We start from the raw sequence: 21976 nt of genomic DNA, 5'->3' as shown, positions 1-21976 counted from the left end.
ACTAAATATGGTTTGCGACGTCCCATAGATAAAACCTATTGACTTCGAGATCATTTCTCCTTGACCAAAAACCCACTGTTCGAGAAAACTTTAAGAAAATGAAGAAAAACTTACTGAATCAGGTATCTTATTTGTGGAGATTTTTTTCAAATTTCAGGTCTCAGTCAAAGCTTCAAGTTCCCAAAAAAGAGTGTTGAAAAAGGGTACTTAAAGTTTGAGGTGTCTAGGTTGTCTCATAGATCAACCCTATTTAATTGTGGACAGAGCACCCAGTATGTTTTAGGCGATAAAAAGGGTCGATTTATTTTACATCATTTTACAGAATGTATATTTGTCAAAAAGAACATTTTTTATTATGTACAAGCTGCGTGGCAATTTACCTTGATGTTGTTTAAGTACATTACTTTTGACTGTAACTGATCACGGTATATAGGAAAATGACGGGTGAAATCTTTGGTAAAAAATCTAAATGTCCTTTCGAAAATGTCCTATAAAGGTCACTGAAGTACTCTTAAGATAAAAAAAGTTGCCAGTCAGTACATTGTAGAACATTCCACGGGAATCCACAAATCTGCATTTAACTAAAATAAAGCGGGTTTAATTTTAGCAAATCACCAAGTGTGGTTTAAGACTTACACTTCTCCACCATTCTTCCGATTCCCTCTAAAGTGATAAATTTGTTCCAGTCACTAGTGCCCCGCGGTAAAATGCCTAGTAACTCAGCCAAAAAGATACCGGCAAACCAACCCACCCAAGTCTGACTCATGCCACCTATGAAAGCCGAGCCTCCAGGTTTTAAGCACTTGATGCAGCATTGTAAAAATGGTTCTTTATCAACGATGTGTTGCAAGACAGTGTTTAAAATAATCACGTCGTACTTTTCGAAATTGTCAAGGCAGTGTTCCTCTACGGATTGCAACCGGTACTCCACGTTGGTAATTGATGGGTCAAGTTTCAAGTGATTTTTTGCAACGTTTATAATTGCCAGATTGACGTCTATTCCAGTGATGTCTCCACCTTTCCTCGACATTTTTTCAGTTACAATTCCACCTGTAAACATCGCGCTCGAGAGGAAATAGGGATAACGTAAAAGGCGCTTACCTCCACATCCTATTTCCAAAATCTTCAATCCATTCAGTGGTTGATCATCGGATAAGTGTTCGTCTCGGGACTTTCGATTATTTACAATTTGTTCTATAATAAACGGTACTATCATCGAGTCGAAGAAGAACTGTGTTCTATAAGGCCCTTTTGTGTCCCACCATACGCTGCTCATTTTAGTAAAATACTTCGCCTCCTCAGCATCCATAGACGGACATGGAATCGCCAACATTGTGACTCGCGTAGAATGTTTGACCGCGTTCTAAACAAATAAAATGCAAACGCGCTCTTCGTAACTTATACAGCGCTTTTTCCTTGCGCTGAACGGTTTTTGCAATGAAGGGCAAATTAATAGCACGATTGACGTGAATGTTGGTAATAATTCGGCTTATCAGGCCAGGGTCCAGGGTACTGATTCTGGAACCTCATCTGGCCTCATGACTAATTCATCACTAATTATTGGTCACAGAAACTTCTGATTTATGAATTGTGTTTCATGTGATGAGATTTACATTTAGTAAATTGTTATTGGGAAATAATTACATATTGAACATGCTTATAATTACGTTGTCATTTAGCGGTAGTGCACTTTTTATATCCAAAGTCCAATGTACGTCTTTCACCGGGAATAATTACGTTAAGCAAACGTAAGGAATATTGGTACTTACTTAGTAGTTATTTAATAGGGCTAATACTAATAAGATTTAGTCAAATTTAACCAAGTTTATTACAAGCTAAAAAAATTGGTTAAATAGTAGTGACAAACTTCTATTTCGCCACCGAAATAACAAAACGTATTGGAAGGAATTAGGTGCGATCTTCTAAAAAAAGTTCAAGATTAAATTTTTTATAACATACTGGTAGTGATAACGATCATGAGTATTACATTAAAATCAAGCAATAAATTTTCAATTCCTATATGCAAATTCTCTATTATGCACAGTTACATTTGGCATCTGCGACAAATACTGCACTCCAATATTCAAGGAACTGCTATAGAGAAGCGTTATACTAAAAAAATTATCAAAGTCCTCGTGTGAGATCGAAGGGACTTCAGCGCATTTTTGTGTGACAGATCAGTGCTTTATTAGCCAGTATTTTGACTCCATCATCAGTAACATCTTGTCAGAAGCAACCATCATATTCCCTTTGTCGGTGTCCACTTCCGACGCCCCATTCACCCGCAATTCGCGTTTTAAGTTTTGACTCCACCATCAGTAAGATTTCGTCGGGGGTTACCATTACCACATTCTCTTTGTCGGTACAGTTCCGATGCCCCGTTCACTCGAAATTCGCATTTTGGTGGATTTCGCGAAAAACCCGGCACAAAATAGTACTCAATTTTTGGGTACTTCTCATAACTCAAGCTTCTATTGGCGACACGAGAAAGAGAAACCGCGATTCGAACTTTTGGGCGCCCTAAGTCGACTATCCCTCGAAGCGCGCCGTGCAAAAGGTGGTCCATTTCGGCCCTAGGAAAAAAAAACAGAATTCCGCCACGCAGGAGTGCGCGTTGAAAAGATCTTTCCGACGACACCTATTTGAAAACAATCGGAGAAAAACTGGGAAAAAGATAGAAAAATCCTGCAAAATCTCCAGTCCAATCCAATGCACGCCCCGATAGGTACATGTTCACTCCTAGTCCTTTTACAAGCGTTCTTCTACGTGCTTGCATTTACTGCCAACCAGCCAGCCAGTCAGCCAACCAATGTGAGATTAAAAGCAATCTTTTTACAAATAAATTTGCAAAAATGCGCTAAAAAAAACTGCCCATTTTTGTAGCCGGAGCAAAAATTGCAGCTTTTTCTGTATTTTCAAACACTAATTTTAGATTCCTTATTTTGACGTTGAAAAATTCCATTCTTCTATCTGTTATGGTTCCTGAGAAAAAAGTTAAAAAACACACTCTCGTTGAGAGGAAAATAGCAATTTATTTATCAAATGTGTCATAAAGTGCGAGAAAAGTTTAATTTCCGAGGAAATTAATTTCTCAGGTGGACAAAGAACCAATGACACAGAAGTCAAATACGAGATTTTACCCAAAATTCCGTCAATGAGCAAGTTCGAGTATTATCTGATATGTTTTCCAAATAGGTCGTGACTCGTGACTGTCAATAGTTATTTACATAAGTCGAAAATGACACATTACTGGCGAGTAATATCGTTTTACTGACGAGTTTGGTAGTAAATTGTACCCGAAATCGTACTTTAATGTAAAGTTTCATTTTTCATATAGAACATTTGTCAGTGATGACAGAGACATTTAGCAATGCGACACTGCCGGAAAAGTGACAGGTGGGGCAGGTAACGTGACAGGTGTGGCCGGTAAAATGACAGGGGACAGGAAAAGTAGTATGGTATGCCTCTGTCTTGGAAACTAAAATTTGCAGACAGAAAGTATGCATGAAAATGAAGGTTTCATGACAATTTTGGGGAAAACTCATTACCCAAATAAAACAAATCGAATGCGCTTAAGATGACGTTTCCATGGAGTTGTGGTTATTTATTTGAGTATATTAGAATATTATCCGGTTACATTGCATTATACGAACCCCGAGCTACGAGCATGAAATTAATAAAACCTATTAAGGGTACCTTCATTCATCGTTTTCAAAAAAAAATTGCGAAAGAAGCCCTAAATTTTCCACAACTTTAATAAAAAGATCAGTTACTTTCATCGAAATGAGAGGTTATGTTACATCATATTATTAGGATTACTTTTATGTTGGTAAGAGTTTGCGTATAGTTCCTCAGTGCTTTGCTTCAATTTGGTTATGTTAGCATTTTTCGGCAATATTTTGTACATATTGTACTTATTTTAAATATTAGAAAATGCTGATGAAACACCATGCATGTGTATGTAATTATATCATAATAGCAGTATGTAGTTCTTTACATAATTCATGTGTACATTATTTATAACAAATTGAATTGGAGTAGCATAAAGATGTAAGGGGTGCCCCTTCTCCTCTCGGTGTAAAAGGCGGTCCATGCGGAAAAGGCGATTGATACGGAATAGGCAGGCCATTGAGGATGCAAGAGGTCCCTTCCTCTCTCGGATGTGCAAGGCGGTCGAGGCTAATCGGCGGTTCATACAGAAAAACCGTTCTATACAGAAAAGACGGCCCACGCAAAATGCGAGAGCTCGGATGTAGAATGCGGTCGAGCCTAATCGGCGATCCATACGGAAAAAACGGCCCATGGAAGATGCAAGTGGTGCCCTTCTCCTCTCGGATGTGCAAAGCGATCGAGGCCAATCAACTGTTCATAAGAAAAAGCGTTCGATGCCAATAAGGCATGAGGCAGATAGATGCGAGAGGAGATCCTTTCCCAGTTTATAAGGTGGTCGAACGGAAAGGACAAAATGTGACCCTATGACGTTCTTCTTCTCTAAGTTATTCAAGTGTATAGTGTGTATATTTCCAAAAGTGGTTTTATTCAAGTGTATCCACATGGAAGTGTCGCTTATTTTGTGTAAAAAGACGAGATTTCGCAAAACCGTTTTAATTTTGAACTGAAGTTATTTAAAAAGATATTTCAAAATAAATGACATATCATTATTGCCACTATTTTCCCTCTACAAGATGATAGTTTTAAATTTTATGTCTGACTTTTCGTCTCCACCATCACCAACTTTGTCTTTTCTTATGGAAGTCATTTTGACTTTTTATGTCATTGATAGAGCATTTTTTCTGATTTTAAAAATGTAAACATCACTATTTTTAAATGTTAAAATATCATATTTTTTTCCTGGCAAACCTTGTCGGGGGTAGTGTATGTTCGTAGTTTCTTGCGTTTTTACGAATTAATAGCGCCATTTATTATTAAAAAATAGTGATACTTGCACTGAGGCTTCCATGCGACAGATGTATGTACACCGCGGATGAGGCTCTCAGATGTCTCCTGGAAACACACTTTCCATGCTCTAGGAACTACTTAACTTCGGTCCCAACCACCAAAATGAGCTACCCGGGGGTCCGTTAACTTGGCCCTCCCACTGAGAGATTTGATAGTCGTATTATTTTAAAATGAATGCGCTCGTTACGCGCTCATATGCGCCACCGATAATAACTCTTGCGCCATTATCGTTTTTTAGAAATCCGAAAAAACATTTGGGGGGCCAAGTGAACGTAGGCCTTAAAGCTAGCGCCATTACGGTTAAGCCGTGACGAATTTTCAAAAAGCAGGGGGGTCAACTTAACGTTTTTAAAAGTTACTTTTTTTAACATCTTTTCATACTACTCTCAGGGATGCGCTGAAATGCGCCGTAAAAAGATATCTTTGCGCCATTCTTGTTTTTTGGTTATCCTTAAATATATTTGGGAGGGGCCAAGTGAACGGAACCCCCCATAACGCATTTTGCTACCGGTATTTGTGCCACTCGATACATCTGGTTATGCGCTTAATTGCGCCACTTGAATTAAAGCTAGCGCCATTACGGTTAAGCCATAAAAATTTTTTAAAAAGTGGGGGGAGGGCTAACAACGTTTTCAAAAGTTACGTTTTTTAATATGTTTTTCTACTACATCGTACCTTTCATCATGCGCTAAAATGTTAAAACATGTTAAACATGTTAAAAAACGTCACTTTTGACAACGCTAAGTTAGACCCTCCACTTTTTAAAAATTTTTTATGGCTTAACCGTAATGGCGCTAGCTTTAATTCAAGTGGCGCAATTGAGCGCATAACCAAATGTATCAGGTGACCTAGTTACAAGCGACAAAATACGTACTGGGGGGGGGGGGGGCTACGTTCACTTGGCCCCCAAATGTTTTTTCGGATTTCTAAAAAACGATAATGGCGCAAGAGTTATTATCGGTGGCGCATATGAGCGCATAACGAGCGCATTCATTTCAAAATAATACGACTATCAAATCTCTCAGTGGGGGGGGGGGGCCAAATTAACGGACCCGCTACCCGGGTCGATAACGGCCGATCGACTGGAAAGTAGCTGCCCGGGTGGTTACCGAGGGATCTCGGAGATGAGGGCCCAACACGTTCAGCCCATTTAAGAGTGCAAGACCAGACGGGATATTCTCGGCTCTTCTGCAGAAGGACCTGGAGCCGCTGCTCTTACACTTTTCCCACCGCTTTAGAGCATCTCTGACGAATTAGCAAAAAGGACACTGAATGTCTATGGGCATGCAAAACGGCTTCTGATTGTACATTGGTCTTGAACCCGCGACTGGTATATCGGCTTTACACTGTAGTGATAAGGCCAATAATACTGTATGGTGCACTTGTATGGTGGCCTGCCATGCGCAAGGCTACCTAGGAAAGGTCCAGCGACTCGCCTGTCTGGGAGTCACTGGAGCTCTGAAAACCACACCAACCTTGTCCATGAAGGCAGATTTGGGACTAGAGCCTTTACACTTAGCTGTGGAGGCAGAGACTCGGAAGGCTTCCATACTGCCATTGAATAATAAATCTGATATTATTCAATGATACGGCTAAACGAATCGGACCAGTGGAAGGATCAAGGCAGCCGCACGGGTGGATCTGGGAGGAAACTCTCGCAAGAAGGGATGTGATCTGGGCTATCCTACCAAGACCAACGTGTTATAAAGTCATTCTCCCGGACAGGTAGCAGTGGCTGAATTCGGATTGACCGTACCTCAAACCTGAGGGGCTCGTGTGGTTTACAAACAGGTCCCTTACAGAAAGATGAACGGGCATGGGTGTATGTATTGATCGACTGAGTTAGCGTCAGCTTCTCCCTTGGTTAGCATCGCACCGTGTTTCATCATGACCTGTGCCCAGGATAACCCTATTGATTGTGGGTGCGGAAAAGTACGTTTTAGGCGATAAAATAGTGAATTTATTTTGTACCAAAATCATTCTAATGAATGTATATTTGTCAAAACTAACATTTTTATTATGTACAAGCTGCTTGGTGATTAACCTTGATGTTGTTGAAATTACTTTCGACTCTGATTGGTCACGGTGCTGTCTACATTGAACACGAATGTATAGAGGATGTAAGAAGGCATTGAAATCTTTGGTAAAAATCTAAATGTCCTTACGAAAGTGTCCTATAAAGCTCAATGAAGTACTCCTAAGATAAAAAAAGTTGCCAGTCAGTACATTGTAGAATATACCACGGGAATCCACAAATCTGCATTTAACTAAAATAAAGCGGGTTTAATTTTAGCAAATCACCAAGTGTGGTTTAAGACTTACACTTCTCCACAATTCTTCCGATTCCCTCTAAAGTGATAAATTTGTTCCAGTCACTAGTGCCACGCGGTAAAATGCCTAGTAACTCAGCCAAAAAGATACCGACAAACCAACCCATCCAAGTCTGACTCATACCACCTATGAAGGCCGAGCCTCCAGGTTTCAAGCACTTGATGCAGCATTGTAGGAATGGTTCTTTATCAACGATGTGTTGCAAGACAGTGTTTAAAATAATCACGTCGTACTTTTCGAAATTGTCAAGGCAGTGTTCCTCTACGGATTGCAACCGGTACTCCACGTTGGTAATTGTTGGATCAAGTTTTAAGTGATTTTTTGCAACGTTTATAATTGCCAGATTGACGTCTATTCCAGTGATATCTCCACCCTTCCTCGACATTTTTTCGGTTACAATTCCACCTGTAAACATCGCTCTCGAGAGGAAATAGGGATAACGTATAAGACGCTTACCTCCACATCCTATTTCCAAAATCTTTAATCCATTCAGTGGTTGATCATCGGAAAAGTTTTCGTGCCGGGACTTTTGATTATTTACAATTTGTTCTATAATAAACGGTACTATCATCGAATCGAAGAAGAACTGTGTTCTATAAGGCCCTTTTGTGTCCCACCATACGCTGCTCATTTTAGTAAAATACTTCGCCTCCTCGGCATCCATAGACGGACATGGAATCGCCAACATTGTGACTCTCGTAGAATGGCTGACCGCGTTCTAAACAAATGCAAACGCGATCTTCGGTATTTATACAGCGACTTTTCCTTGAGTATGCTTAAACGATTATTGTTATAAATTCGTTTTTATGGAAATTTATGCAAACTGAACCGTTTTTACAATAGAGGGCAATTGATTGACGTGAATGTAGGCTTATTAACAAAGTGCCACCATAATATGGTGTGCTTAACCTAATTGTAAGTAGGTTTTGTCTTAAATCAATTGTCAGTAGACAACAATGGAATAGAAAACGAACGTTTTTTTTCTTTTCGCAGCCGTATCCACAATTACTTTTGATGGATGAGGGTGAAATAATGCTGTGGTCAATAATAAAAGAGTAGTAAAGATACCAAGTTCCTATTTCACAAAATAGCATTTGATGAATGTTAACTGCTCCGAATGCATTGATACTTGATACTTTGACATATGCCTGGCGTCGCCGCCTCTCCCAGGATTTGGTCAACTGTCGTTGGGATGCGTCCCTGGTAGGCACTATCAGGGGCGTTTCGCCACTGCTTTGTTGCCATCGCGCTGATCCGCGACATATGCCAAACAATGTGGTGGATTTTTTGTAGATTGGGGCGGTTGTAGGGGGACGGCTAACTTGGTGTTATCTGACCCGAACGGGTACGGCCACAGCTTCGCCGTTGGAATATCTGCCTTAGAGGAAACTCTGCTTTCTGGTGATAGCTTCTTCTCCGGGCGTTCATTAGTTTCCGATGTTACTATCCTTTGGTATCGTTCCCTTCCCTGTTTTCCCCCGTGTTCCTCCCCTTTTTATTATTGTCCTCTCCCTGCGTTACTTTCTGTCCCCTCTTCCTCCTCCTCTTGGTTACTTGTGCTTATGTCTGATTCTTCCTCCACCTCCAGTATTCTTCTGCTTTCTTTCTTCATTTGATGATTGTCTCTGTTCCAGTCTTCCCATCTTCCCATGGGAATCTCCGAGGCCGTTACCGTTTGGTCTATGGTGGTGTTCCATGTGAAGCATGGTCGGCCTATCTTCCATTCCGAGGCACATAGATTCTTAGCAGCCCGTAGGATATGGTCTTTGTTCCTCCTGTTTATATGTCTCATCTGTCTCATCTTCAGTCTCCTGGTGATCGTCTTTCCCTCTAGTAATTCCTGCTTTCTTGTAAGGTTGTTGTTTTCCATCAGTATGCTGAGTGCCATCCGCTCCGCCCTCCTCAATGTTCGTTTGTTACTTTGTTAGCGCTGAGGTTAATTGAAATTATTTTCAGGCGCATGGTACATGATGCCAACTTTGATGTGGGATTAAAAACAGGGCACCTCAAAAATTGATCAATTTTGGATTTTACGATTATCATTTGTAAGCTCCAAATTGCCTTTTTTTTGCATGGTCATCTCACTATTATGTAAATTAAATATAACTTATTTAAGATTAGTATAAAACCCAGAAAAACCAAGATATTTCGAAAACTATCAGAGATGCTAATGATGACAGAAAAATATACAGAGTGTTCCATTTAAAAAAAGTGAGATTTTTTAATGTGAAGTTTTGCCACTTTGGACCTACCAAAAAAAAACACCCTGGAAGCTATATTTTTAATGTTTCATAGTAGATGTATTTATTTTACTTTTACTTAACCCAGGATAAAAGATGTAAAACCTGGAATCAAAATTTAAGTAATAATTTTTACAATATATACTGACGCTTGCAAATGCCCAATTTTTCTTAAAAATCGAATTATCTTTAATACTACTAGCTTTTCGGATTTTAACCATATAATAAAAGAGACGTACAATTACACGTAGAATTAAAAAATGCAATCAAATACAGGGGGTTCTATTTAAAAAAATGTACCATTTGGGCGCCCTACTTTGTGCCTGTATAATTCCAAATATAAGGTCAATACAGAACATCTATTTTAAGATAAAATTTCGACGGTTTTGTAGAAGATGATCAAATAATGATAATCTCATTAATAATTAAAAATCCATAACCGATACTTGGAAAAATGCCAAATCAAAGTTATTAGCAGAATAGTAAGAAATTTAAATACTCAAGTATGTTTGGAAGGATTGTGCAACTTCCAAAGTTTACTCCCTTTGTATGTCATGAAAATTACAAAAAGTGATGACTAGCTGGCCAGATAATTAAATTTATCTTATAAAACAATGGAACGAGTAATTTTAAATAAGCAAATCTACATTATTAAGTAAACCGTTAAGTACTACGTATGAAAGTAGACACGATTTTGTGTAACCTGTGCGTCCGTCGACCTAGCATAATATTACGTGATAAATTAACACGTTAACGATACAATATGAAGTTTTATTAATACATGAATTTCCTCAAAATAGGAGTAGAAAAAAAGGAATTCATTTTTAAATTAAAAAACGTTGCACCCATTACATAATCACTGGTATTCCGTGGTTTTCTTATTGTATTCTCCGATATTACCTTAGAACTTATGACACATACAGTGAGTTTTTTTAATAGTGACCATAGAATTTTACATGCTAATTTGTCTAACCTATTAACTTTTGTCTTCAAGAAAATATTCAATCGAGTTTTATAGTAAATTTATGAGCTGATAAAAGTTTTCAAATAATTTCAATTTAATATCCACACGTAAGGAAAGGACTAGCAAAAAGATTTGCTCTAATTCCGTTTGCTTCAATTGTTAGTAGGCTGACATTTCATCTGTTATTTGTAATTTTGATGTGATATGTGTAACGATTCAACAAACTTTCACAAGAAAGGAAGCTATTTTCATTCCAAAATGTCGCTTTATAACCATTTAGGTATCACTAGTATGAAGTAAACAACTATAAAACGTTAATATTTTATTTTTTTTATTTTATTTTATTATACCTCTCTTGTTTTGGGCCCTCAACAGGCATGCGCCCAATTACAGAGTGACCCGCATAATGCTATTTAGAGGTGCCTCTGCAGAAGGTCTTAAGATGGTCTATACTACTCCGGTATTTACCTTACGAATTAGGAAAACTGCAGGAAAACCTAATTCGGAGTAGCCGGTAGAATGCTCGGAACTGGCCTAAGGTAATTTCCATCTCCGCCACAGATGAAAAATTCACCTCAACCCAGGTTCGAACACCCGACCTTCGGATTTATAACCCAATGCTCTTACCACTGAGCCATAAATCCGAGTATATTCGATCAAATAATGAGCTTTGTAATTTTCACAAAAATAAAGGTAACAGGGGGTTAAAAAATTAACATGTAATAATAATAATAGAAATTTATTGCCCAACAGAACAGAATATTCCAAATACAGGACAATACATAATTAATAGATAACGCGCAATTATTTAGTGTACCTAATAAGAGAAAATAGCATACAAGAAAAACTCAAAATCTTAACATAAGTAGTAAAAAGTGAGGGCCCAAAACAAGAGGGGGCCAATAAATAAATAAATAACTCCAGTTTATATACCTTTTATGTAAGAATGTATAAAAGGCTCTAGAGATGTGTAATCCCCCTGAATAATTTGTATTAGATACTAAAGTACAAGATATAATGCAAGTTTAAATTGCGTATACCACAAGAATATTATAATTTTTTGGTCAACGAAGCTGGATTTAAACGAATAATTTCTGTATGTAAACGAGTATGCTGTGAATAATAAGGGCGATGGGTTAGTCAAGATAAAATATGTAAGGTGTTTGTCTCTCGTTATCACGACCACCGCTATGGGGTTGTCAAAGTGTTGGCAAACAAATAATCAAAATTCGCTCACTTACCTGGTTCAGCATGGAAACCCGCTACCCAAGGCTCTTACCTGAAAACAAAACAAACAATTAAAATTACACTACAAAAAGCGAATCGTTACAAATTATTTTGCATGAGATCTGTCCTTTCGTCCGTCCGTTCAGCACTCAACTCGAATAAAGTTTTTTCTTTAATCATTTAAACCCATAAGCTTAATAAGAAAAATGAAAAATCCCCGGCAAAAATTCATAGCGCAATTTGCAAATTATAGATAATGGAGGAAAACAAAGAATAAGAAAGTAAGCATTATAGGATTTTCTCCAAAAATGTTTAATTTAATTTTGTCTTTTTCGTTTAATATTACAAAATGATTGATATCGGCTAGACACAAAATACACAAAAAGTTGGTACACGGATACTCAAAAGCGTCGCGTTGTATATCATCATAAAAGTTTCTCCCAAAAAGTATTGAATTAAGAAAATAATGTAAGTAGACTTTAATTTCTTATTGGTTAGATTATTACAGTTGTTTTCATTTTATTAGATGCGAAAACTTGATTTGACGATGTGCGACTAACACGAATCTTGTTAAATTTGTGTTATTAGCCAATCTCGTGATGTGCAATAAGAAAATTTAGTTTACTAAAGTAATTTTCCGAAACTTTTTTCAGGCAAATAGTAGTTAGCGTAATATTTTATGAAGAGGAACAATGTCGGATGCGTTGTTACTTTTTCCGTGTATTATTCAGGACAAGTTGCGCGTTTAAAACTTTTATTAACGTCACCTGGTAATTATTAGCACGAAGTCGTCATCCTAGTGAAATTTTTGAATAAAAGACGAATTTATTCAATATGTAAAGTGTTTACTAAATAGGGGTGGATGTTCGCATTCTGTAGGGAGAGTCCATCGTTAAATATTAATATCTGTTTGCAATGTCCACAAGCTGCGATTGATTTTGCGGCTTTTATATTTGCTGCACTTTATTCGGTTGCCGTTTGGTTGGAAGGAAATATTAAATTTTCAAACTTTCCCATCGCCTTTTATTTGTGTGCTTCGTATTTGTTACACTTTATTGGGGTAATGTGAGTCGTGTTTCAAATATATTTTAGACTAAACTGTCCAATTATATTTAAATTTGAGGCGGATCACGACTCATTTGGGGTAATTAACATCTGTTTGGAATGGTTGTTGTTGTACAATCTGTCAAGCAGTTATGCGATACGTGACATATTATTACACGGCTTTTTCCCGCGAATCTGTATATAGGAAATGATTGGTATTATTCAATTTCACCTAAATGCTTTTCAAATTGTACCCCTTCAACGTAAAAGAGGCAGAGGTCGGATGGCTCAACACCGACAAGAACAGCAGGTCACAGCTCCAACCAAGGGCGGGTGTCAGTAAGGCTAGAGCGCCACGCAATCGTAGCTACAAGCAAGCTGCCGAAAGGCAACACTTAGAATAATCCTCTCTATAGGCTAAGGGCTAACCTGGCGGATATGGTACAAAATCACCTGGCCAAAGTTCTTGATCAGCATCTGTTCGCCCTAAAAGGCGCTACACTAGCACCCACGTTCAGGGGTTGGTGGTACTCGGGCGAGATTCTCATAATATCGTGCGATAACTTGAGTGGTTAAAAGAGGTGATCGACAAACTCTCACAATTGTGGGAGGCTGCACACCTAAAGGCTGCCATCTGGGTCTCGGAGGAACCCGACGACCTGGTGGTGATCAACGACTCTTGGCGGTGCGGAATTCCTAGGCAAAAGTAGGCAGCTGCTGTTTATTTTTTTTCATTTCGCCCTACGCAGCCATCTACGAGGTCCCATTGCTGAGATCTCAAACTATCGGACGAACGGAATTCATGCATATATAAGCTCTACATAGAAATTGTGTAATCAATTTCCAAGCGATCGACTACATCCAGAAAGAGTTCGGCACATGTACCGACGGATAGACAACTACAAAAATTTTGCTAAAAAGACATTCAAATATTTGCCAACTCAACAAAAATATGCCCAAAACTCTCTGGCTAGGTCCCATCGCGGCGAAGCAAAAATTACATTTTGGGACTTTGGGACCATAAAATTAATTTTTTGAAATGTTTTGATGCCCTCTATCATTAAAAGCTATCTTTACATATAGTATCAGGGTCATCAAATTCTTGCACTCTAAATATGCTCTCTCATTGAGAAGGATACTGATGTGATACCTACACAATTAGGCCAAAAGTGAGGAAAAATTTCACAAAATTGAGGCATGAAAAGAACTGCTGCTGTAGTAATTTTTGAAAGCATTTTTAGAACGCACCACTTACCTTAATACGTAGTTGGAATTTAGAATGGAAATAAATATTTAATGGCGTCATTGAAAATAGTTATTAATGTGAATTCGTCAATCGTAACGCGATATTACTACAATAGACAGGTTAAAGGTTCAGTATGTGTAGGTCGCCGAAAAACGTCAATAAACAAAACGAATGCGGGTCTCTATGTCATTTGGAAACAAACAAAACGAGGTATTGAATAAATAATCATGGAAGACTGCTTATTACAGGGCCCAGTTCAGAATTCAAGGACTGTATAATTTCATCTATTTTCATACCCTTAATCAACATGAGATTTTGGAAGTAATTAAATTATAAAAATATCCTTTTTTGAAGAACTCTATCCTTGAAATCTTCTTACGGATACTTCTTGTAGTAATCTTCTTAAAATCTACTTCGAATCTTCAAATATTTCTAGAAAATGTTTAGAATCTTCTTAGAACCTTTTAGAATCTCTACAGAATGTTTAATCTTCTTCAGAATCCTCTTAGGATATTCTCAGAATTTTTTTAGTCTTTGAAACCTTTAACATCTTCTGAAACTGTACAATCCTTAAAGTCGTCATAGAACGTTCTTATAACCTTCTTAGTCGTCTTGGAATCTCGTCATAATCTTAGAATCCTCTCAGACCCTTCCTAGAATTTTCTTAGAGCTTGCGTAGAATATGCACAGGGCCACTTTAGGATCTTTTCGGATAGATAGAGGTCTGCCATTCTCGGATTTTTGACATTTGTAGTGCAAAATCAAAAAGGGCCAATCGAACACAATAGCAAAATGCGTAACTCCCATCCTTCTATGTGTGATGTTTGTTACGAAAAGATTTAACAGAAAATTTTACTTTTGGGTAGTTCTCAGGAGAAAATTTTGTACTTAGAACTCAGTTGTCATACGACACTGGAATTATTGGGGCGCATTCATAATTATCGAGTAAATCACGGAGTGAATCAATCGTTAAGGCCATTTGGTAAAACTTTCAATAAATCAAATACAAAACAAAAACAACAATTGTATGTGTTTTTTTCTTTTTTCTAAAACTAGCCTCATCCATTTCTCTCCTCTTGCCCCCTTTTCCAGCACATCAGTCCTGCTTTCCCTTACTCGTTCCACCTCTTTACATTTCAATAGCATGTGCTCTATATATCTTCCTCTTTCTTTCCACAAATTCAGCATTTTTATTCTCCTTTTCTCCACTTCTCCTTCTCCCTCCGTTTCCGCATCTAAACCTCGCTCATTATGTTAATATTTTTCCTTCCCTCCATTAGATATTTCGGCAACCACTCCCTTGTGAGCTCCTTGTACCTACTGTTTCCTCGTAAGCTCTCTATTTTCATGCTCTGTAGCTGTACTTGTGTATCAATGTCTCTTTTTCTTTCGACTTCAGCCCATCCGTATCCATTTCTTTTATCGTATTTTTTCTTTGCTCTTCCAAAAGGCCTACTATGTTAGCAGTTCTTTCACTAATTCACTTTCTCTTTCACTCATTTCCTTGAATCCTACCGCCCTGCGTGCCGATGCTACCCTTATCTTCTTTATTTTTGTTTCCTCCTCTTATATGTAATTTGGCGTCCTTCCAATTAGACCTAATACCTTCTTTGGATTCCTTCTAGTTCATTCCATCCCTTTCCCCCTCCTGTTCCGTACATAAGCACCCCTCTCACCATTGCATGAAAAAGGTACTTTCTTGTTCTAAAATCATTTTATCTCTCCTATTCCCCACACCTATCTCATCGCTACCCTTTTTTAGTTTCCTTATTATTCCGTTGCATTTGGTACCCTAAGTGGCCTAAGTATTATTTCACTATTACTTCCCTTAGTCTTTCCTCCCTCCATTTTCTTTCTATTTCCCTTTACTTCCCTAATCATTTTCGATTTTCCATTTAACTCCATTCCCTTTCTTTTCCCATACCTCTCCGTTCTTCCCATCATTTCCTCCTATCTCTGTTGCCATATTTATTACCTTATAGTAGATTTGATTAGAACAGATAAAGCGGATAATTCGGGATTCTATTCACAGTATCCCAGATGAGACTGTTCTCCATCACTCCTGATTTTATTTGATTCAGCTTGTATTAGGTGCTAATTCCTTACGACCGCCTGAGGAATTCCGATCTCTTTAGGGCAAACTGAAAACGGTAAAGTCATAAAATGTCAATAACCGAACCTCATTTTTGAAATGGAACGCAGAGATAGCATATTAAAGTCTCTTTCTAAAAATATAACACCAAAAAAATTCAAAAAATCAACATAGGGACATCAAGATCATATAAAGGTTTTTAAAAAATTTAAAAAATCAAAAATCTTTTTGAAATTTGTTTGTATTTTTTTTATCATTTGAACATTTTTAAATTTTTTAACCTTCTTGAATTATTTTTGAATTTTATTGGATCATCTCTTTTAATATTTAATTATGTTTGCCTTTATTTTTGAGTGGACGGGGTTTCAGTCAAGGCTGCTCTACCAACCCAACCCACTATATGCATTTACAGATATCCATGCCCAAGCCCGGATTCGAACCAGAGACCCTTAGTATCACAAACTGCCCCTTATGTGTTATCTTTTTGAAGAGAATTTAAAATTCTATCTTTTTAGAGGAAAATATACAAGATACTCCGTTAAAACAAAAGGAAGTTAGGTCCTATAACTTTTTTAGCCGATCTCGTATAAAAACGATCATTATAAAGAAACTTTTGCAATACATATTTTCTGTATCTCTTTGAACTAAGAAAGTATAGGTGCATTTTGAAATTGACAGTTTTCCGAGTTTCCCCTTTACCTCTTAAGCGAGCGAATATTTTCAAATTTTGATTTTGCTATTTTAAGTCTCCATGTCAAAATGTTTTAGGTAACTAAAATGATCCGTACTGATACACAAATATAAAAATACATTTTACTTTAATCATACGTGTCTAAAACTACCCCTTGATTCGTCCAACCCTGGAAAACTGGATCACCCACGATTTAGGATTCGTGGAATTGAACCCCAAACTCCTGAATCGTAGCGGAGAGGCTTACTGTTTGCGAAATCTCAAGGAATGTTTCATGTTGCGTAATCCAAATAACCGAGTTAATTGGACACGTATTAATTACACAATAAGTTGTTTACAGCGGATAATTGAATGAGACCTTTTTTACTGTAGAAATTGAAGTTGAATCAAGATTGTTACAAGTTTCACACGCGAGCTTTCCCCAAATGCTTCTTTGCTTGGACACAAATTTTACGTAAGCGTATTCGGTTGGTACATGACATCATTATGATTAATTCTGATTCAGCTGTTTTGTTAACTTAAAAGACATTAGGATTGTGTTATCGCTCGTCAGACTGTTGCCAGTAACTTCGCATGCGACTAACCGGTCACGACGCATCCGGTAATAATTGACTCATAAAATATAGAGCGCCAATTTTATTAAGAACATTTTGGAAAACAGTTCACTAACACAATCATCCTGTATCTCTCGTAATGTCCAATACCTCAAACTGAGGCTCCATGAAATTCAGTTCTAAACCATTAATGTCGGACAATTATTTTGAAACTCGTTCCACCCACTACAATCTCTCAACATTAATGTGTCCTAATTACTTAATATAAAAAATGAACAAATTGAATCGTTCTAGGGGGCTCCCGTTACAGAGTGGTCCAGTATAATTTGTCTCACTATTGTTAGCAAAGAAATGTTGGCCTTGTGAATCGGTGTTAAAAAATACCTAAACCGTTTTACTCTTTTGGTGCCTAATATATTCTTAATGAGGACGGGTACAAAATTAAATATATTCTTTCGTCAGTAAACAGTTGCCCTTGCCCCAAAACATGAAAGTCAAGAGAAGTTGGTTCGGTAAATGTAGAAACATTAAATTGTTTTTGGAACCATGAATGTTTGTTAAATTTATAGTGACAACATACTGCGAAAAATGACCCACAAAAATGTCGCCAATTAGTTCCAACAGCACTACTTGAAAACAACAAAATTTTATAAATCAGTTTTAATGGTAGGCAAAAGTTTTTGATGCAGATAAATTTCGTTTAAGCCAGCAGCGCTATAAAAAATATTAGGGAGAGCAATTAATGCTACAATAAAATGGCGTTTACAGAACAACTTGACAATAAATAAAGACGTTCTCACACAAATTTTAACATAAAACACAAACGTGCGTGTCTACCAGATATTTATTTGGATACCTAAACTAATGTTTGCTCAGTTTGAGAACTCTATTACAATTTATAAATCATATTATGTGTAATCTTACAAAAATGTAAACGAACATCAAGCACGTTATGGTGAGAGTATAGTAAATTTTAGTCTGGTAGATCGAAACGCCAACTGTCACGTATGCAGTAGTGAAGCTTGCTTCCGTTTCGTTTTAACGATAAAAATCTCAAATAGCCTTATTTAATTTTATGTAAAAATCCTCGCAACATATCGTTCAACGGTGAATCATATTGAGATCTAAAAGTGTGGAGTAGGTATCCTATTATATCGGCAATGCATTTTGCTGCGCAAAGTGCTTCACCATTAATATTTGCATTATAACCATATTTACACCCGCCCTTCCGCGGAAAAACAAATAATTTCGTTAGGAACATGTACAAATGCATTAGCCAGGTGTCTTCATCGCGCGTATTTTGACGGAGGAATATCAAAACCATTATACTACACCGATTTTGAGAGAAATCAAGAACTCAATTTGAAGCATTGAGGAAATAAACCGATACAATGGAATATCGGAAGGATCCTCAGTATTACCAATGGTATGGTATTACCATCACTTATGTATTTAACGACCATTTATTTAACTTTGCACCTTCGATCCATATAGGCTATAAGAATATAAAATTTGGAATAATAGAACGATTTTAAGGCGTGTTCCAGTGTCCTAGACATTGAATCAATTAAAATAATGTCCTTTTTCCAACGATCTCGGTGAAAAAAATTTTTGACGTGTTTTGATCAAAATACATATGGTCAATAAACATGCACACGGTCGGATGGACGGGCGGACAAAAATTAAAAGCTATAAAAAGTATCTGGGTATCTTAACTAGGAGTTATAGTGAAGGGAGACGAACGGGGGAAAAAAAGGACGGACAAACATACAAAACTATTATAAAGGATCTGAGGATTCCAGCGTTTTTGAAAGAACGACATAATATGACGTTCAAAAATGTTTGGTAAGTTGTTGCTAGTATGTACCACCAGTTTGTTTCGTGTCTCCAACAGTTGTCAAAAGCAAAACTATTCTTCTGGACCTTACATTTCAGATTGTTCACGTTATAAAAGACTACAACAAAAAATATTGCAAAATTTGTTACTTACTTGTTACTTGTTTTTGTACCTTTAATAGTAAAAAACACGGCACGATGCTATATTAGTTATTTATATAAATAAAATAAATATTTCTACAACCTTAATTAAGTTTGGGTTTAGGTACAACATTGTCGGTGCGCGAAATACTCCAAATCAACAACCTTTTTTTTTATAATAAGTTTTTGCATTTGGATTTTGCAGGTACCAACTTTTTTTCTACTTCTGCAACAAGCCACTGAATGGATGGTGTATTATCTTCTTCAACCGAAATCATTTGGTTTACAAAGACGGTGATTTTTATAAGCAAACGTCAAGTGACATTCCTATGGCAATCATGGAATTAAGAATAATCAGACCACTTAATTAGAAATGTATGAGTACTTCAATATGATTTCACCTTACTTCCCTTATTTTTTAATTATATTGCAAATTCGGGGATCCCTCACGTTAGCGTCTAAGTGCTGGTTTCCATTGTGCGTGGTGGAGTATTCTGCATACCGTACCTCTTCCGGGCTCTTCTGGGCTTCCGATAGAAGAGCGGCGATGATCTTCGGGTTCGGTAGGCCATACAAAAGACGGGGTACCACGTAAGACCACGTAATAGCCCGAATTTCTAGTGCGGCTTCAGGTAACTGAACCACTGGTGTAGATTAAACAGTGATGATTTCTGCACTCCCGTACTTCCGAGCTGGTTTCCGAGATATTTGAAGGTTTAAATGTCTCAGAGTTGGTATCCGTTGCCCCGCGATACTCGAAAGCTTCGTGTGGGGGGCAGCCGTGCCCCGGACACGCATTGCAGGTATATACGTGCACTTTTGGGGTTCACTTCCTTCCTTCTGGCTTGGAGTCGACGTCCCTGCCTTCGAAGAAAAGTAGATCTTCAGCGAAACCCGGTGTGAGCTTTTGTTGGAGCGATTTTATCTTATGATTTTAATCGAAAATATCTTCCAGGACGCAAAAAGCATCTGACTGGTTAGAATTTGAAACAATAACCACGCTGATTGGTCGGTCGAATATTAATAAAATGTATTACTCTGCTCTACTACTCTACTCTACCAAATGGTTGGAAGGACGGTCAATACCAAATCATGGGTCTCGTAAATCAAAGGCTGCCTTGATTTGGAAGTTCCACTACGATTAACACAAAATTATGTAATACGACCCTGAGCATCAATGTCAATAAAAAATAATGCTATCTGCGTACAATCGTCCCGTGCAAAAAGAATTACGTTATGTTATGTTATTTTAGTCATTTAGAATATTACTTTGATTTATTTTCTCCCGCTACTTTTGCTAATAATATTATTATAATAGTATATTAATAATAAAATTTAAGACTAGGCCGTTAAAATTTCCACTAGTGTGCGTATTTACAGTGAAATATCCCATTTAAATCAATGTTGCCAAAAACTTTAATTTGTAACTTTTTTGCGTTTGACATTGCTCATTACATAATAACACCGAGAAATTACTCCATGCACTGAATTTAATTAAACGTTTGGAGTATATGACGACAAGCGTGATTCTTCTTCGCCTGATGTTATCTGTGTTGTTTGCAATAAAGATACACTGTGCTTGCCCACTGTTTTTATTGCACTCAAAGTACACTTGCAACATGTCAGTGAGTCGATACTGGATACATAACTACATTAACAGTCAACGTTTCCCGATTGTTTCCATGCTACTTATTATACTAAGTTTGTTAAAAATTAACTTTTTTTTTGTTTTTCAAACAAATACGTTGACGGTTAGTATCCCTCGAAGATAATAATTATCAATGTTTTAATTACCCTCATTTTGTTTGAAGACATAGGAGCTTCCGTTCGAAAGTTTGCGCACAGACGGACGGACTGAAAACAGACAAACACACGACCTGTCGGGTCCTTAATAAAGCATGAGAGACTTACGAGACAGCTTACAATAAGTGTCATTGATTTATTTCAATAAAACGGTGTCTCATACTTTTCATCTTAACAATTAGCCCTTTGATTGTCACCTTGTTTAGAGCAAGTGCATCTAACTTTATGAGAGAATCCAACAGTTTCAATTACTTGCAAAAGCCGACTTCGCCAGAGTTAAAAAATCTGCTTTAATTTGCGAATGCGGTTCAAATGTAGTATGATGCAACTACAACTACAATTTTTCTTAGTTTATTTGAAAATGAAAACCTTCTGGGAACACAATCTATCATAAATTAGAGGGTTGGCATTTCGGTATTTATTATTAAGCCGGTACTGGGTACAAGGTATCGGTTAAGCTCAGGAGTATTTCTCTTCCAGTTTTATCCATATTCAATTTTATCAGGAAAAGTTTTGGCAGTTTTCTCCTTCGGGGCTTCTGTTGGCTCTGGCAGCTTACTGCGCTGATATCTTGAGTTGACACCAAAATTTCTACAAATAAACAGAAACCCCGCGCACGTCATCCAATCTATCGGCGGCGGCGTGCAGTTCTTATAATTTTGTTTGTGACGCGAACGTGGCGTTTCGATATATTTTCCGTTTCATTATACGAAACGATTTTCCGAGTAAGGGACCTAAGTAAAGCTTTAAGTTCGATGCCCGCATGCACATTTCACGTGAATCGAGGCGCAAAGGCAAACACCGGCAACTTTGCGAAGTTTCTAAGTTGTGCCCATATCAGCAGGGCT

The 21976-nt window shown here is 37.4% G+C and overlaps 2 protein-coding genes across 2 annotated transcripts; both read right to left on the bottom strand.

The window, feature by feature from the left end:
• Positions 1 to 345: 345 nt before the first annotated feature.
• Positions 346 to 1641, bottom strand: LOC116177091 (ubiquinone biosynthesis O-methyltransferase, mitochondrial-like). Its single transcript, XM_031495964.1, has 3 exons — positions 1102 to 1641; positions 637 to 1050; positions 346 to 581 (listed from the first exon to the last, which is right to left on the bottom strand). The coding sequence occupies exons 1-3, from the start codon at positions 1331 to 1333 to the stop codon at positions 466 to 468; spliced, it is 762 nt and encodes a 253-aa protein (XP_031351824.1). The 5' UTR covers positions 1334 to 1641; the 3' UTR covers positions 346 to 465.
• Positions 1642 to 6896: 5255 nt separating this feature from the next.
• Positions 6897 to 8063, bottom strand: LOC116177090 (ubiquinone biosynthesis O-methyltransferase, mitochondrial-like). The gene is made up of 3 exons (XM_031495963.1): positions 7747 to 8063; positions 7282 to 7695; positions 6897 to 7226 (listed from the first exon to the last, which is right to left on the bottom strand). The coding sequence occupies exons 1-3, from the start codon at positions 7976 to 7978 to the stop codon at positions 7111 to 7113; spliced, it is 762 nt and encodes a 253-aa protein (XP_031351823.1). The 5' UTR covers positions 7979 to 8063; the 3' UTR covers positions 6897 to 7110.
• Between the last annotated feature and the right edge of the window lie 13913 nt (positions 8064 to 21976).

The sequence above is a fragment of the Photinus pyralis genome, unplaced genomic scaffold, assembly GCF_008802855.1.
Source record: "Photinus pyralis isolate 1611_PpyrPB1 unplaced genomic scaffold, Ppyr1.3 Ppyr1.4_LG7, whole genome shotgun sequence".
NCBI classification, from domain to species: domain Eukaryota; kingdom Metazoa; phylum Arthropoda; class Insecta; order Coleoptera; family Lampyridae; genus Photinus; species Photinus pyralis.
The sequence above is the reverse complement of the archived record's forward strand: the minus strand, read 5'-3'. Positions and strand labels throughout refer to the sequence as shown.